The sequence below is a fragment of the Gopherus evgoodei genome, chromosome 8 (assembly GCF_007399415.2).
Source record: "Gopherus evgoodei ecotype Sinaloan lineage chromosome 8, rGopEvg1_v1.p, whole genome shotgun sequence".
Lineage (NCBI taxonomy): Eukaryota > Metazoa > Chordata > Testudines > Testudinidae > Gopherus > Gopherus evgoodei.
The window spans coordinates 3,238,810-3,255,253 of NC_044329.1; the positions used below are offsets into that span (position 1 = coordinate 3,238,810).

General features: G+C 50.9%; 1 protein-coding gene across 3 annotated transcripts in view; it reads left to right on the forward strand.

Moving 5' to 3' along the window:
• The window catches only part of ADAM19 (ADAM metallopeptidase domain 19), a 56,051-nt gene that overhangs the window by 34,214 nt on the left and 5,393 nt on the right, over positions 1–16,444 (forward strand). For 2 of the 3 annotated variants that reach the window (XM_030573178.1, XM_030573179.1), the window contains 10 exons: positions 420–597; positions 2,230–2,319; positions 4,843–5,038; positions 6,048–6,156; positions 7,048–7,252; positions 7,987–8,064; positions 8,383–8,491; positions 8,596–8,740; positions 9,177–9,261; positions 13,048–13,278. In XM_030573178.1, coding sequence (XP_030429038.1) covers positions 420–597; positions 2,230–2,319; positions 4,843–5,038; positions 6,048–6,156; positions 7,048–7,252; positions 7,987–8,064; positions 8,383–8,491; positions 8,596–8,740; positions 9,177–9,261; positions 13,048–13,278 — 1,426 coding nt within the window. The remainder of the gene's footprint in view (positions 1–419; positions 598–2,229; positions 2,320–4,842; positions 5,039–6,047; positions 6,157–7,047; positions 7,253–7,986; positions 8,065–8,382; positions 8,492–8,595; positions 8,741–9,176; positions 9,262–13,047; positions 13,279–16,444) is intronic. The other variant, XM_030573180.1, reaches the window with a different exon arrangement.

Consider the following 16,444-nt stretch of genomic DNA (forward strand, 5'->3'; position numbering starts at 1 on the left):
TCTTTTTCTTATATAGGCTCCTATTACCCCCCACCGCCATCCCGATTTTTCTCATTTGCTGTCTGGCGTCCTACTGGAGCCTGGGTTTTAGTCTAATACTTTATATTAAGAAAACTTCTTGGATGGAGTGACAGCTATGCCTTTTCCCGGCTCTCCCACTTGAATCCCCCACATGGGAAATGGAGGCATCAGAGCTGAAATCTAAACTCCTTGTCCAATGTAACCTGGATACAAGATGGAATCTGACCCTGCCCGTGAACACACAGGCCAAATTCACCCTCTGTGCATCTGCACTGCAGTGCCAGGGGGAGCCCAACCTTCAGAGGAGGAGCAGGTCTACCTGTGTGTGCATTTGCTCTGGTGCTTTATGCCTTAAATCTCCTCTCATGCAATGCTCTTCTGACCCGATCTGTGTGCAGGCATCCGTTCCCCAGGGTATTCAGCACTTGCAACAGGAAGGAGCTGGACAGGTACCTGCAGTCTGGCGGAGGGATATGTCTCTCCAACATGCCAGACCCCAATACTTTATACGGAGGGAAGAGGTGCGGAAACGGTTACCTGGAAGATGGGGAGGAATGTGACTGCGGAGAAGTGGAGGTAACTAATTGTTTGAGGCTGAGATGGGAGAAAGAGATGCAAATGCGAAGCAGCCGACAGCCACACAAACCCATGATATGTGCACAGCTTTTATAGGTGCAGGAGACACGTGTACGTAAAGTACAATTAACATGGGTGCAGATTGTAAAGCTCTTTAAGGCTGAGGCCTTGTCTAACTGTAAGAACAGCACCTAACACAATGCATCCCTAATCCTGCCTGGGGCCTCTGGGGGCTATCACAATACAAACAATAATGGTAACATGCATTTGTAACTTGCTAGCTAAATGGGTCATGTCCCTCTCTAGTTGCTGATGCTCATAGAAGACAAGAGCCTACTACTGATATCCGCTAATGAAGTGACTCCTTTAGCTCAGGTGACAGACGTCTGTGCTTTTGTTGCTGAAGATTTTTGGATTAATCCCTGCCGATGACCCCTTGCAAGAGTGGTTACAAATTCAGCACTGCTTTTGGCAGAAGGCATGTGCAGGGAACATCCAGCATGCATGCTGGTAGGAGACATGTATGGAGAGAGCATGCACGCTGGATGCTTGTAGCTTTAGGAACTATACTAAGCTAAAGCACTTACCACGGAACATATTTGAAAAATCCACAGGGAAAGGTTAGTCTGGGTCAAAAGAAACAGACAATAAATGGGAAGAGCGTTTGCGTGAGTGGAAGGATGTGAGTTCAGTGTAGAGAAGCCCTTTAGCTTAGTGGTTAGAGCACTAGCTATTCCTGGCTCTGCCACTGGCCTGCTGGCTAACCTTGGGCAAATCACAGCTCCATTCTGTGCCTCAGTTTCCCAATCTCTAAAATGGGGATAATGTTAGTGGGGGTGAAATGCTTGACATCTACCAGTGAGAAGTGCTACATAAGAGCTAGGTATGAGTATTCTAGTTGCCATCTTAATGCAGTCGCTCCACCAACACATCTCTAACATACAGTTAAACTAGGTGGGTAGACTGGACACACCACAAAATTTGCAGCCAGTTCTAGATTTCAGATAGTCCAGGGAACTCTGGTTTGACCTGATGCAAAGAGGAGTCATCATTTGCAAAATTCAAAGCCTGAAGTAGCTTTGAAGTTCAGGGATCTAGATTCCGCAATCGATTTGGACCCAGAGCTAAATCAGAAAAAAAGTGAGTGGAAGATTCATTGGCTTTTCCGACAGCCGTACGAGCCTCATCTGCACTGCAGTTTGCCTGGCTCGCTGGAATTATGTGCAGCTTCATCTCTGAACACGTCAGGTTGCCTCCTTTCTTTCATTCTGTGCTTCCCTGTGTTATCCTCTCTGTGATTAAGCAGGATGAGACAGACCCCTCCTGGGGCTAGCAGCCCAGAGCCACCAGCTGAAATGCACACAGCATGAGCTAACCTTCCATTCATTAGAAAGGGGATCAATAGCATACGTCTGCCAGGACACACACACGGCTTAGCAGCAGTGCTGCAGCTAGAAGACAAGTGCGGGGCTTTCTGGAAGGGCCAGTTGCACTGAACATGCAGGCAGAGGAAGGAGAGCAGATACACTGTGTGCATCATCAACAAGAATGGGATAAGCCCTGTCCTGGCAACTGGCCACATGGGTGTTTCCGGCTCATAAACAGCGCGCGTCTCTTGTTCCTCTCTCTCAGGAGTGCAATAATCCCTGCTGCAATGCCGTCGATTGCTCCCTGAAGCCTGGCGCCGAGTGTGCACATGGAACCTGCTGTCACCAGTGCAAGGTGGGGCCCGCTGCATCGTCCCTGTACTAGCAAAGAAGAGAGAGGTTGGTCGGGGGGCTGTTAGAACAGGGGAGTGGCTGAGGGGAAATTGACGGAGCGAGAAGCACGTGGCCCCAAATTTACGCCTCCTCCCGCCAATGATTTGAAAAGACGTGTGGAACACAGTCCTGGGCACTGTTTGGATTCCCCAAATCATGCAGACGTATCTTGCTTGTGCCTTCTAGTTTCTTTGCCCCTCTGCTATTATTTATCTCTATAAAATATTTTGAGAAACAGCTTGTATACAACATGCACCTTTAAATACAGTTGCAGTCTCCTATGCAAGTATCTCCCTCTCCGTCCAAAGGCAACAGATACCATGGTGATAGGCACGTACCACCCTATAGGGAGAGGGATAGCTCAGTGGTTTGCACATTGCCCTGCTATACCCAGGCTTGTGAGTTCAATCCTTGAGGGGGCCATTTGGGGCAAAAATCTGTCGGGGATGGTACCTAGTCCTGCTGTGAAGGCAGGGCACTGGACTCAACAACCTTTTAAGGTCCCTTCCAGTTCTATGAGATAGGTGTATCTTCATATTAAAAAAAACACAGACCCCTACAGCTGATAGATTCCTGCTGTTAGCTCACTGAGACCCCATAGCACTGGCCAGGCTCCAGGGAGACATTTTCAGCTGGGTCCCAGCCCCCTGATTTTGGACCTGAAGTCAACAGTGGGGCAAAGGGTAGAATTCAGAGATCTAGCCCCCTGGTCACATCCACCACTCAGGGTGTGAGACATCTTCATTCGTACCCACTTTGCTCGCTGCCTGTCATCGGCTTCTGGCACAAAGGTGGAGGCTGCCTTTGAGGCTGTGGCCTTATTGCTTTGAGAAATGCTGCGGAGGAGGAGGAAGAAGAGACCTTGTGTCTCGAATCCCGACGTCCTGAGCTTGAAGCAGTATAGGCCAAGATCTTCAAAAGTGACTCATGGTTTTGGGTGCCCAACTTCAGACCTATTAAAGAGGCCAGAATTTCAGAGAACGGATACTCCACACTTTCTGCAAAGCACAGCCCTTCAGGTACCTAAAGTTAGGTCCCCAACAACGGAGGCAGCTAAAATTTCTAGCAATTTTTGCGAGTCTTTGTCATTTATATGAATAAGATTTCAGTACATAAATGTAGGTTAATTAATTGCTCCACTGGAGTGTTGCATGAAGCATATGCTGTCCTTGTGTGTAGGAGCGGTGGATCATAGTCCCTGTCATTTCAAACATGTGGCCAGTTGGATTCAGTTCCTGTCACTTTGTTACGGCCTGCAGCCTCTTCTGTGATCAGTAGCGTGAACTCTGCAGGCTTCTGCAATTTAAAAAAACGTGGGTAGTCTAGAGAGTGGAGAAGTCAGTTTTCTCCCCTTCCCTTCCACCTTCCATCCCCTGGGGAGGCCAGCGCCATCTGTTTTGGCTCACACTGGTGCTGTGCTGGGATTACAAGGGGTTAAACTGCATCGAGGGACAAGCTTCTGTTTCCAAAAAGACAACTGGCACAGCAGGGCTTGGAGTGTAGGTTCCCTGCTGGATTGTGTTACCAGTTTATTGACTATTTTTGTGTTCTGCCCCAGTGGTCAGTGAAAGAGTGAAATTGTGTCCCAGGAGAAACCTGCAAATCAGAAGGAGCGTTTTGCTTGGGGGGGCTCGACTGGATGTTAGCTTTGTCTTTAGCCTCCTAGTGAACAGTTGAATTCCTCTAGCATAGCAGGTAACTGGAGAAACTCCAGCAGCAGGGTGTGTGCCGTGAATGTCTGGATCTCACTTTACATCTCCGCTTCCCTAGCAAAGTCTGGTCAAAATAGCCTGGTGGTTTTAACTCCTTCCGAGCCTGGGTGTAGCAGTCTTGAGTTCTGCAAACAATACGCCTGCCTGGCCCAGTGGTTGTAAACTCTACAACCAGATGTCACTATGCCCAACTCAGTGGGTGTGATGAGCGGTGTGTAAATATATATCAAGCAGGGCCCTCCACTGGAGCGATCTGACTGCCTTGCTCGCGCCAAACAGTTTTGCTGTTGTGTTAGATCTTGTGGGAACGTAAGTCTGGTTTTGGAGCCCAACGTGCCACGTTCAAAGACCCGCAGTTTCGCTAGGCGATTAATCCTCACACAGGTGTGTGTGTGTAGTTGTCTTATAGTGACAATGTACCCATGTCGATCTCCACGGGGCTGCAAAACGCTAACAGCATTTCAATGACTAGGCCTGGGTTCCCAGCCATCCTAGAGGTGAAAGATACTCACCGGGTCATGGTACTGTACTTCGCCCATCTCATTTTAACCAGAGACGGGAAAGGGCTTTAGCAGATTTAACTTGCTTTTAAACACGTCTAGCTGGTTAATGAAAGTTCAGTTGATAGCAGTTTGAGGGTGGCTAAGACTAAAAGCTGTGGGGTGGCTAGATCAGACGGCTTGTAGATTTTTCTAACTGTAGAGAAAAAAAATCCTATTGCAGTCAGGCAAGAAGTAACCATTGATTTCCCCTTCCCCCCCCCATCTCTTTAGCTGATGGCTCCAGGAACTCTCTGCAGGGAGACATCTAGACCCTGTGACCTGCCAGAGCACTGCACTGGCAAGTCAGCCTTCTGCCCTGCCAACTTCTACCAAATGGACGGTACGCCGTGTGCAGGAGGGAGGGCGTATTGCTACGTTGGCATGTGTCTCACGTACGAGCAGCAGTGCTTGGAGCTCTGGGGGCCTGGTAAGGAGAAGTGTCTTGCAGAGAAGTAGGCTCCCTGGTGAGACGGTCTTTGCAAGATTGATTGTCTGCTTTAGATTATTATTATTGTTCATTATGGTAGCACCTAGGACCCCTTAATGAGATCGAGTCCCAGCGTGCTGGGCATGGTACAAACATAATGAAAGACAATCCCCAGTTGGAGGATCTTCCAATCCAAATAGACCAGATGGACAAAGGGTGGGAGGGGAAACAGGCACAAAGAAGGAATATGACGTACCCAAGGTCACGCAGCAGGTCATTGGCCACCTCAGGAATTGGACCTAGGTCTCCTGACTTGTTGGCCAGTGCCCTGTATGCTATAGCATGCTGTCTCCCCGTAACTCTCTCCAGAAGTGGCCAGGAAGGGTTGAGGCATATTGCAGAGGCAGCATGCAGAAGCTTCTACTTCCTCTGCCCGTGTTGTATCTGTTTTCAGATAAACAGAGGACTTGTAGATTTCCATGGTGACAGATTATGACCTCACAAGCATGGAATTATGACTTCACCATGGGATCCAGAAGAAACCAGTTGGGGCTGGAGGAAGCACAAATGCAAACCCAAGTGCTTGTACCGATTAGACCAATGACAGCCAGCCAGAAAGCTCCAGTGGTGCCCAGCATTCCACCCGTTTGCTACATCCCTAGAGGGCTACCACCCAGCTACCACCCATTCCTGAGGACTTGTCCCAGGCTGTCCATGCTCGGCTGGAAAACCTCTCCTGCACTGCTCACTGGGAGCAAGCAGTAATAGGTTGTCATCCATCAACTTGTCAGGGAAAAGAATGAACACATGATGGGAGCTGGGTTTGAGGAAGCCGTAGCTTGACCAGACAGCAAGTGTGAAAAATTGGGATGGGGGTGGGGGCTAATAGGCGCCTATAAAAGACAAACCCCCAAATATCGGGACTGTCCATATAAAATCAGGACATCTGGTCACCCTAGGAAGCCACCACCTTCCCCAAGAGTCAGTCACATGAGTCTCTTCCATACAGGAGCAAGGCCTGCACCTGACCTGTGCTTTGAGAAGGTGAACACTGCCGGCGACACCTATGGGAACTGCGGGAAGGAAATCTACGGCACATATAGGAAGTGTGAGATGAGGTAGAATGCAGAATGGCCACTGATAACTGCTAGTAGGGAAGTGATGGGAAGGTGGGGATAGCTCAGTGGTTTGAGCATTAGCCTGCTAAACCCAAGGTTGTGAGTTCAATCCTTGAGGGGTGGGGAACTGGGGTAAAAATCTGGGGATTGGTCCTGCTTTGAGCAGGGGTTTGGACTAGATGATCTTCTGAGGTCCCTTCCAGTTCTATGATACCCTGCTAAGATAAGGACCACCAGATTAAAGCAAGCTACCCTCTATTCATATTAATGCCCTCTCCCTGCCATCAGACCACCCTTATCCCAATTAGAACTGTGCAGTTCTTTATGATACTAGCATTGATATTTGTTTGGGCTGCTCAAAATTTTTCCAGGTTTAAAGATTTCACCAAAAAAACTCCTGAATTGTGAAGAAAAAAGGATGAGACTACCCAACAGTAAACAGGGAAGGGAATTTTTGAAAAAGTTTTGCTAGGTGATGTTCCCTGTTATTCAACCAGGCCCAATATTTATATCTAAAAGGCGCATTCATGTCCATCTCCATGGCCATCCACTCAGACTGAACAGTCTTAACACATGGTGGGGCAAAGGGCCCTGCAGTCTGTGTCCTGTTTATGAGTCTGTTGGATTTGGCTTACTCCAGGTACGTAGGTGAAATGGTGACAAAACCTGTCTCTTTAGGATTATTCCTTAAGATGGCTCTCAATGGCTCATTATTTCTGTTGCCACTGAACCAATGAATGTTAACAACTTGACATAAGTTCAGAAATTGGTCAGCGCCCCCTCCTATCTGTTGGTTTTAATGTGAATTTTCTTAATTCTGTGGGAATAAAGTGGAAACGTTAACCAGAAGGCACAATGCAACCCTTCACCCTGTCTCCACGTTTCAAACAGAGATGCAAAATGTGGGAAGATACAGTGCCAGAGCTCAGCTTCCAAGCCGCTGGAGTCCAGAGCTGTCTCAATAGACACAACCATCACGGTGAAGGGAAGGCCAATCAAGTGTCGGGGGACCCACGTGTATGGTGCTGAAGAGAGTGAAGGGGATATGCTAGACCCTGGCCTGGTCATGACGGGAACAAAGTGTGGGAACAATCATGTAGGTACAGCCGCGTATCACGGTGTTGTTGGATGGGTCCAGGTGTGGCTTTGCCATCTGGAAAATGTTCTATAGTTATTAAACAATTCTCACCTGAGGCTTCCTGCCTCTCTTGGGAATTGTTACATATGTCACGGGAGCTGCTTCTGCGTGCTTGTTGGGAGATACCACGGCATCCCTACTGCAGGTTACCTGCTATAACAGGGGCTGGACACGATGACCTAGGAGGTCCCTCCCAGCCCTATGTTTCTAATAGTTCCCTCTCTCGAGCAGCAAAAGAAGGCTCCTTTTTACTCCAATACCAAAAGGCCACGCCTCAGATCTTTGCTATGTGAAAGAGAGGGACGATGTTAGATCTGAGCCTTGTGCTCGGAGACAATGCGGTCTAGAGCGATGAGTGCCAGGTTAGGAGTCAAGAACTAATACCAGCTCTCCCACAGGCCTGCTGTGTGGCTTTGGGCAAATCAACTGGCCTCTTAGCCTCAGTTTCTCCATCGCGTGTCTTAAGTTCCATTCACCGGGGTGAGGGTGGGGATGGATGTTAGCTTGGAGACCAGCCAAGCCTCACTGCTGGCCGTGGCTTCAGTTCTGACATTATTATTATCTGTACTGTGGTAGTCCCCAGGGGTCCTAGCCAGCCTCCGGCCCCAGCACCAGGTGCTATACAAACATGGAACAATGAGACAGTCCCTCCCCCAGAGAGCTGACAGGGTGTTTGGTTCCTGTTCCCACAGGTCTGCTTCGAGGGACACTGCAGGAACACATCCATCTTTGACTCTGAAGGGTGTCAGAAGAAGTGCCATGGGCGGGGAGTGAGTGTCTTTCTGCCTCGTCTCCATTTCAGGCTGGGGTGGGGACAAGCCACTGTACATTTGTGCATGGTATTTTGTGGAGCTATTTATACTTAAAAACTCAGTTTGGTGTCACATTTACATGAGCTCCTCTGCTCTCCTACTTCTTAATCCCATTCAAGTGACAGGGCGCCTAACTCCCAATTTGTGCCTTTGAAAACCGACTCTACCATGTGGGCCATGTGAGGGGCTGGAGAATGTTGTTTGGTTTGTTGCTGTGTGTGGATATTAGCAGAGCTGAGCAGCTGCCAATAAAGTCCCTAACTGTTCCCGAAACAGGTGTGCAACAGCAACAAGAACTGCCACTGTGACAACGGATGGGCACCCCCGTTCTGCAACAATCCTGGGAACGGAGGCAGCCTGGACAGCGGGCCCTTGCCCCAAGAAAGTGGGTGTGACTCATTTGATCTTCCTGGTCCCTAATAAAGGAGTGGATTGGGTTGGGGAAGGAAGATCCTTACACAGTGATTGATTCTGTTTTCTTGCTCTCAGGCCTGGTTCCAGTGATAGCAGGAGTCCTGGTTTCCATCCTGCTTTTGATCGGAATAGCAGTTGTGTTTTGCTGCTATAAATGGAGGGACAGACTCAGGCCTCTAAAAGAGACCATCATCCCTTCAAAGAGGAGCCAACAGTTTGGGTGAATGTTCAGGATTATTCTTTGCCTCCCTCTGTCCCAAACCTTTCCAGTGTCCGAGAGAAGAGAAATCACAGATAACTCCTGTGTCTAATTATCCGTCTCTCTGTCAAGAACTGAAGAAGGTTCATGCCATGCAGATCACGCCATGGACTGAACTTTCAGACACTTCCCTTTAGAGAATAGGCGCAAGAGAATGTCCCCATAAGCGATTCTGTTGGCCAGCAACCATTAATGAATGACACAGATATTTGCGGATGTCACAATAGCAGTTTGTGTGGTAAAGTTTAGTCACTAGAGGGCGACATGGTTAAATATGCTGGTTGGGCTGGAGGATGTTGTTTTCAAATTTTGATGAAACTTCTTGTTGAAATTTAGGCAAAGAAAAAAAAGAGGAAATTCATTAACCATTCTTCCCTTTTCTCTCCCTGATTGCCAGCAGCGCCTCTGCTCCAGATCAGTATGGTGTGAACGGACATGCAAATCCAGCCTTCAAACTGAAAACTCCACAGGAACACAGAAAGGTAGAGAAAAAGACACCAGAAACCTACTCAGAGGCATTGTTCAGCCATAGTGCTAAAATGAGTCTGCTTCTGTCTCCACATCGTTCTGAGATATAATAGCAGGAGTGTTGTAAGCAAGACACAGGGAGTCATTTTTCCGCTCTACACTGGGCTGATTAGACCTCAGCTGGAGTATTGTGTCCAGTCTGGGTGCCACATTTCCGGAAGGATATGGAAAAATTGGAGGGAGTCCAGAGAAGAGCAACAAAAATGATGAAAGGTCTAGAGAACATGATCTGTGAGGGAATATTGAACAAATTGGATTTGTTTAGTCTGGAGAAGAGAAGACCGAGAGGGGACATGATAAGTTTTCAAATACCTAAAAAGTTGTTACAAGGAAGAGGGAGAAAAATTGTTCTGATTAACTTCTGAGGGTAGGACAAGAAGCAATGGGCTTAAATTGCAGCAAGGGCGGTTTAGGTTGGACATTAGGAAAAACTTCCTAACTGTCAGAGTGGTTAAGCACTGGAATAAATTGCCTAGGGAGGTTGTGGAATCTCCATCATTGGAGATTTTTAAGAGCAGATTGGACAGACCCCTGTAAGGGATGGTCTAGATAATACTTAGTCCTGCCTTGAGGGCAGGGGACTGGACTAGATGGCCTCTCGAGGTCCCTTCCAGTCCTACGATTTTGAGTAACTCACTTAGGGTGACCAGGTGTCTGGTTTTCGACCAGAACACCTGGTCGAAAAGGGATCCTGGCAGCTCCAGCCAGCACAGCAGACCGGGCCGTTGACTGTCCGGTTGGTGGTGCAGTGGGGCTCAGCAGGCTCCCCGCTAGCCTCCACTCCACATGGCTCCTGAAAAGCAGCTGGCATGTCCCCCCCTCTGGCTCCTATGGTAGGGCGGCGGTGGGGAACCTAGGGTCCGTGGGCCAGATCCGGCCCCATGGTTAATTTCATCTGGCTTTGGCACCCCCCCATGGGGCAGGAGTTGCTGTGCCAGCTTGTCCCGCTGCAGGGAGAAGCCCCAAGCCTGTGCACTGTCCCCCCCCCCGGGGCTGGAGCCACAAGCACCAACTCTTCCCGCTGTTGGTGGAAGCCCTGAGTCTCCATGCCCCCACAGGTGGCTGAGTGGCCCATGTTTGATTTTTTTTCTGTGGGTCAGTGGCCTGTGACAGAAAAAAGGTTCCCCACCCCAGAGTCTGCACCCCCAGCCAGAGCCCTCACACCTCCCGCACCCCAGCCTCAGCCCAGAGCCCCTTCCTGCACTCCAAACTCCTCGTCCTAGCCCGGAGCACCCTACTGTACCCCAAATCCCTCATCTCTGGCCCCACATCAGAACCTGCACCTCCAGCTGGAGCCCCCACCCCCCTGCACTCCAACCCTCTGCCCCAGCCCAGGCCCCCTCATGCACCCTGAATCCCTCATTTCTGGCCCCACCCCAGAACCTGCACCCCCAGACTAGAGCCCGTACCTCCTCTCACATCCCAACCTCATCCCTGAACTCCATCCTATACTCCAAACCCCTCAGCTCCAGCCCTGAGCCCGAAGACCCCTCCTGCACTCCAAACCCCTCATCCCTGGCCCCCCCAGAACCCACACCCCCAGCCTAGAGCCTGTATCTTCTCCTGGAGCCCCCTCCTATACTCCAAACCCCTCAGCTCCAGCCCTGAGCCCGAAGACCCCTCCTGCACTCCAAACCCCTCATCCCTGGTCCCCCCAGAACCCACACCCCCAGCCTAGAGCCTGTATCTTCTCCTGGAGCCCCCTCCTATACGCCAAACCCCTCAGCTCCAGCCCCGAGCCCGGAGACCCCTCCTGCACCCCAAACCCCTCATCCCTGGCCCCCTCAGAACCCACACCCCCAACCTAGAGCCTGTATCTTCTCCTGGAGGCCCCTCCTATACGCCAAACCCCTCAGCTCCAGCCCCAAGCCCGGAGACCCCTCCTGCACCCCAAACCCTTCATCCCTGGCCCCCCCAGAACCCACACCCCCAGCCTAGAGCCTGTATCTTCTCCTGGAGCCCCCTCCTATACGCCAAACCCCTCAGCTCCAGCCCCAAGCCCGAAGACCCCTCCTGCACCCCAAACCCTTCATCCTTGGCCCCCCCAGAACCCACACCCCCAGCCTAGAGCCTGTATCTTCTCCTGGAGCCCCCTCCTATACTCCAAACCCCTCAGCTCCAGCCCTGAGCCCGAAGACCCCTCCTGCACTCCAAACCCCTCATCCCTGGTCCCCCCAGAACCCACACCCCCAGCCTAGAGCCTGTATCTTCTCCTGGAGCCCCCTCCTATACGCCAAACCCCTCAGCTCCAGCCCCAAGCCCGGAGACCCCTCCTGCACCCCAAACCCCTCATCCCTGGCCCCCTCAGAACCCACACCCCCAACCTAGAGCCTGTATCTTCTCCTGGAGGCCCCTCCTATACGCCAAACCCCTCAGCTCCAGCCCCAAGCCCGGAGACCCCTCCTGCACCCCAAACCCTTCATCCCTGGCCCCCCCAGAACCCACACCCCCAGCCTAGAGCCTGTATCTTCTCCTGGAGCCCCCTCCTATACTCCAAACCCCTCAGCTCCAGCCCTGAGCCCGAAGACCCCTCCTGCACTCCAAACCCCTCATCCCTGGCCCCCCCAGAACCCACACCCCCAGCCTAGAGCCTGTATCTTCTCCTGGAGCCCCCTCCTATACTCCAAACCCCTCAGCTCCAGCCCTGAGCCCGAAGACCCCTCCTGCACTCCAAACCCCTCATCCCTGGTCCCCCCAGAACCCACACCCCCAGCCTAGAGCCTGTATCTTCTCCTGGAGCCCCCTCCTATACGCCAAACCCCTCAGCTCCAGCCCCAAGCCCGGAGACCCCTCCTGCACCCCAAACCCCTCATCCCTGGCCCCCTCAGAACCCACACCCCCAACCTAGAGCCTGTATCTTCTCCTGGAGGCCCCTCCTATACGCCAAACCCCTCAGCTCCAGCCCCAAGCCCGGAGACCCCTCCTGCACCCCAAACCCTTCATCCCTGGCCCCCCCAGAACCCACACCCCCAGCCTAGAGCCTGTATCTTCTCCTGGAGCCCCCTCCTATACTCCAAACCCCTCAGCTCCAGCCCTGAGCCCGAAGACCCCTCCTGCACTCCAAACCCCTCATCCCTGGCCCCCCCAGAACCCACACCCCCAGCCTAGAGCCTGTATCTTCTCCTGGAGCCCCCTCCTATACGCCAAACCCCTCAGCTCCAGCCCCAAGCCCGAAGACCCCTCCTGCACTCCAAACCCCTCATCCCTGGCCCCCCCAGAACCCACACCCCCAGCTGGAGCCCTCACCTCCTCCTGCACCCCTGAGCCAGCCCAGTGAAAATGAGCAAGTAAATGAGGGTGAGGAGAGCGAGTTATGGGGGGGTGTGTGGAGTGAGCAGGGTTTGGGCCTTGGAGAGGGGGTGGAGCCTCAGAGGAGGGGCACGGCAAGAGTGTTCAGTTTTGTGTGAGTAAAAAGTTGGCAACCCTAGACTCACTCCTTTGGCCTCCTTTGAAAATCACAGCCAAATTGTTTTCTACACTATTCAGTGCACCTGTTGCTGACACTTGTAAACTTCCTGGTGTAGACTGTGTCACAGGCAAAATGATCCAGAATGATCAACATTTGCTAGGTATACTTGGCTGAAGACAGAGTCACTTGGTCAGTTTGACTCTGTAGTCAGTACTCTTTGCTGTATTGCTGGAAGGCCTCATGGAAGAGGCAGAGAGGTGCAACAATGAGTAGAGAAGGCAGCATGTCTGATGTGGAAATAATGCCTGGTATTTGTATGACTTGTATGCAGGCTACCGGCACCCCAGAAATCCCATCAAAACCTGCTGTGCTTCACCCCAAACCAGCCCCAGATCTCAAAATTAATATACAGCAACCACCTGCTTTCCCAGCTGGCCACAGCAACGACACCAGGAAGTCCCCTGGTCCGGTATATCGACTAGATGGGATTCCAAAGGACACTGCAAGACGAATTCCTCCAACCAGGCCAGCACCCCCTGCTCCAAAACTCCTAGTCCCACAGGTAAAGGAATCACATTACAATTTGCCATAGATCTGTTTGTCCTTTACTGTGGTTGGAACATGCCACCAGCTCTGAGCGAACATACTGGAGTCTAACTGCTCATGGCAACATTAGAGTTATGATGGTCATTAGCACTGGGCATGGGGCAGAGATGAGTGGCTCACCTTCCCTAATGCAGCTCAAACGATGCATTTCCCCCACCTGTGCTCTCTCTGATGTGGGCCTCTCCTGAGCACAGACTGAGAGCTGTGCTGAACTGGGCACAGGAGTTTGTGGTATGGAACCACCAGGGACTCAGGTCTTTTGTGCTTTACGTTCGGTTTCACTCACATCTCTTGAGATGCAGATGAATGAATTCCATTGCGTTACCTCTTCCTGCAGGACAGTTCTATTTGTTCCCAGTGGAGAGGTTAGCACATGTGCTCCTGCCGCCTCATACTGCAGTTGGAAATGTTCCCCCCCAGGTGTGCTTTTTCAATGATCATTCTTCATTCAGCTCTGTCAGTTCTCCTGATGCCTCTGCTGCCAGTCCAGCTGGGTGCAAAGGAGACTGTTAGCCAGTACCAGGCAATGGCATTTCCTTCAGCAGGGGCATCAAGTCTTCGTGTAACTGAGGTCACACTGGGTATGTCTACGCCACAACTAGACACCCGCAGCTGGTCCATGCCACAGGGCTCGGGCTGCACCTTGAGGTCTGAGACCCTCCCGCCTCGCAGGGTCCCAGAGCCCAGGCTCCATCCCAAGCTCGGAGGTCTACCCATCAGCTCCGCAGCCAGAGTCCCATGAGTCCAAATCACCTGACATGGGCCAGCTGCTGGTTTGTCTTTGCTGTGTAAACGTACCTGCTGACAATTTGCCAGGAGCCTAAGGGCCACACCCGTTTTGTATTAAAGAAGCAGATTGCAGTCATGCTTGACTTTTATAGCGTTATAGCCTATGGAGACGACAACCTCCGGCATGCAATTAGCAGTCAATGCTATGCCCTATCATGCAATAGTCCATCTCGATCTGGCCACCTCCGGGAGCATTCCCTAGAGGTGCATCCTCAGGCTGTAGTGTAGCACTGTGTGGCTGCAGCGTGGCCACACTTGGATCGTACGTTAGGTTGTTCCATGTCTATCAGGTCTCATGCAGCGTGTAATTGCTAAATTTCGTTCGAGTTAGCATACAACCCTCTTTAAACCACCCGCAATTCCTTGAAAGCCCTTTTACTAGCTTAGGGCCAGAACCACAGAAAAACCTTCCAAAGATGCATGCCAGCAAGAGAGCTGCAACCCAGGAGGCAGCAGGAATTTGGCTTCAGATAGTGTCTCCAAAGGGTGTAGGGGAGAAATGAGAACAAAACACCGAATAACACAGGATTTCAGTAAATGGGCTTTGTTTCTAGCTCCATTTTTCCTATGGACAATTCTGCACTTAGGTTATTCACAGGAAAGAATGCGAACAAAAGCAGGAAGCGGCCTCTGATCAATAATGAGAAAATATCCCTCATGGCTGCTTGTTGACAAGTTTCCTCCAGACACGTTTCTTCTTTGTGACACCCAGATATGCGATGCTGCTGAAGTTGTATCAGTCAGACCCTCAGCAGAGGAACGCTTCTGCGGAGGTTTCAAGAAGAAAGATCCTCTATCATTTGTTTGGGTGAGGGCCACAGAGCTTAGAAGATAGATGGACAATGACTGGTTTCACTGTATTTCTCTGTGTCATTGTCTTTCCTAAGGATCCACAGCATGTGAGCACTTGTGTACCTTCAAGGACTCTCTGAACACAGTTGTTGATAGACTGCACTGAAGGAGTTAGAAATTCCCACTTGAACACAAGAGCAGGACTCATGAGTTAGTGGTGATAAATACCCAAGCATTAGCTGATGGGAACCATCGAGGTTCAGATGAACATGGGGTATTTTGGGTGTCCTCCAAACTCTAAAGGCAGACTTGTTTATTAGATCAGCACCTGCAGCACAATGGCTACACACAGCATCCGAGCCGTGCCATGTGAGTAGGTCCTCTGTGGACTGCTCCCAAGAGTCATTTGTTTTGCACTGAATGTGGTTATGAGACTAGAAAATATAACGCTGAAAGTATCCCATGGGCAGCTGTTTGTTGCAAGACAAGAGTCATTATTCTGTTTGTTTGTATTAAAAAAATTACTTGTTGTCAGATGCTGGTGTGTATGTGTGTGTGAGCATTTGCATGTATATTTTATATATGTGTGTGCATGCATGCCTGTGTGTGTTGTGTGTATGCAGCATGGGGCATGGGTCACTTGCAGGTTTAAACTAGCATAAATGGTGGATTCTCTGTAAGTTCTAGTCTTTAAACCATGAGTCGAGGATGTCAGCAACTCAGCCAGGGGTTATGGGTCTGTTACAGGAGTGGGTGGGTGAGGTGTGGTGGCCTGCAATGTGCAGGAGGTCAGACTAGATCGTCATGATGGTCCCTTCTGACCTTAAAGTCTCTGAGTTTAAGTACTGGGCTGAGACTTTCCAATCCAAATCAGAGCTCAGGAAGTCATGCGAATTGAAAGCTCTGGAGGTAGAAGTGCGCTAGTCATGGGCAGCAGCTACTTGTGCTCCCTCTCTGATTCCGAGGGAGACAGCCTTCCTCTCCCCATGTCCATTCAGCCCTCAGCCTCTGTGCTGAGACCACCAGCATGGGGGGGCATGCTGTGAGGTGGACCACTGTCCAATAGTTATTGGGCTGAGCTGAGCCCACCAACTCATTTCACGCCCGTCACCAAAGAGCCGTCATATTGTAACAACTGTCAGAAGCCACCTGGACCAGATCCAAGCCTGTGACCTAGAGATGGACAGCTCCATCTTCCATTGTCCATCCCCTGAGCCAGCTAGTCCCCCTCCATTGTGATTAAGGCAGATCTGAGTACAGGTCTGCAGAGGTGACAGGTTAGTTCTGTCATTGGCCTTCGCCCCCCATATGGAGTTGTTTCCTTTTCAAAGCAATGCTTGATATTCTCCTTGGGGGCTAAAGCAGACACCTCCAAGACATGGACTGGTTGCCACTTATACATTATGGCTAAAGAGGCATCAGGTGGGTGTCGGATTTGGAAGCCCCCTTAAGGGCCTTTCAGTAACAGCTCTGGCAATCAGTACAAGCCAGGAAATCGAGCAGATGCTCAGGACCTTTTAACTAGTGACTTCCTGGGCTTT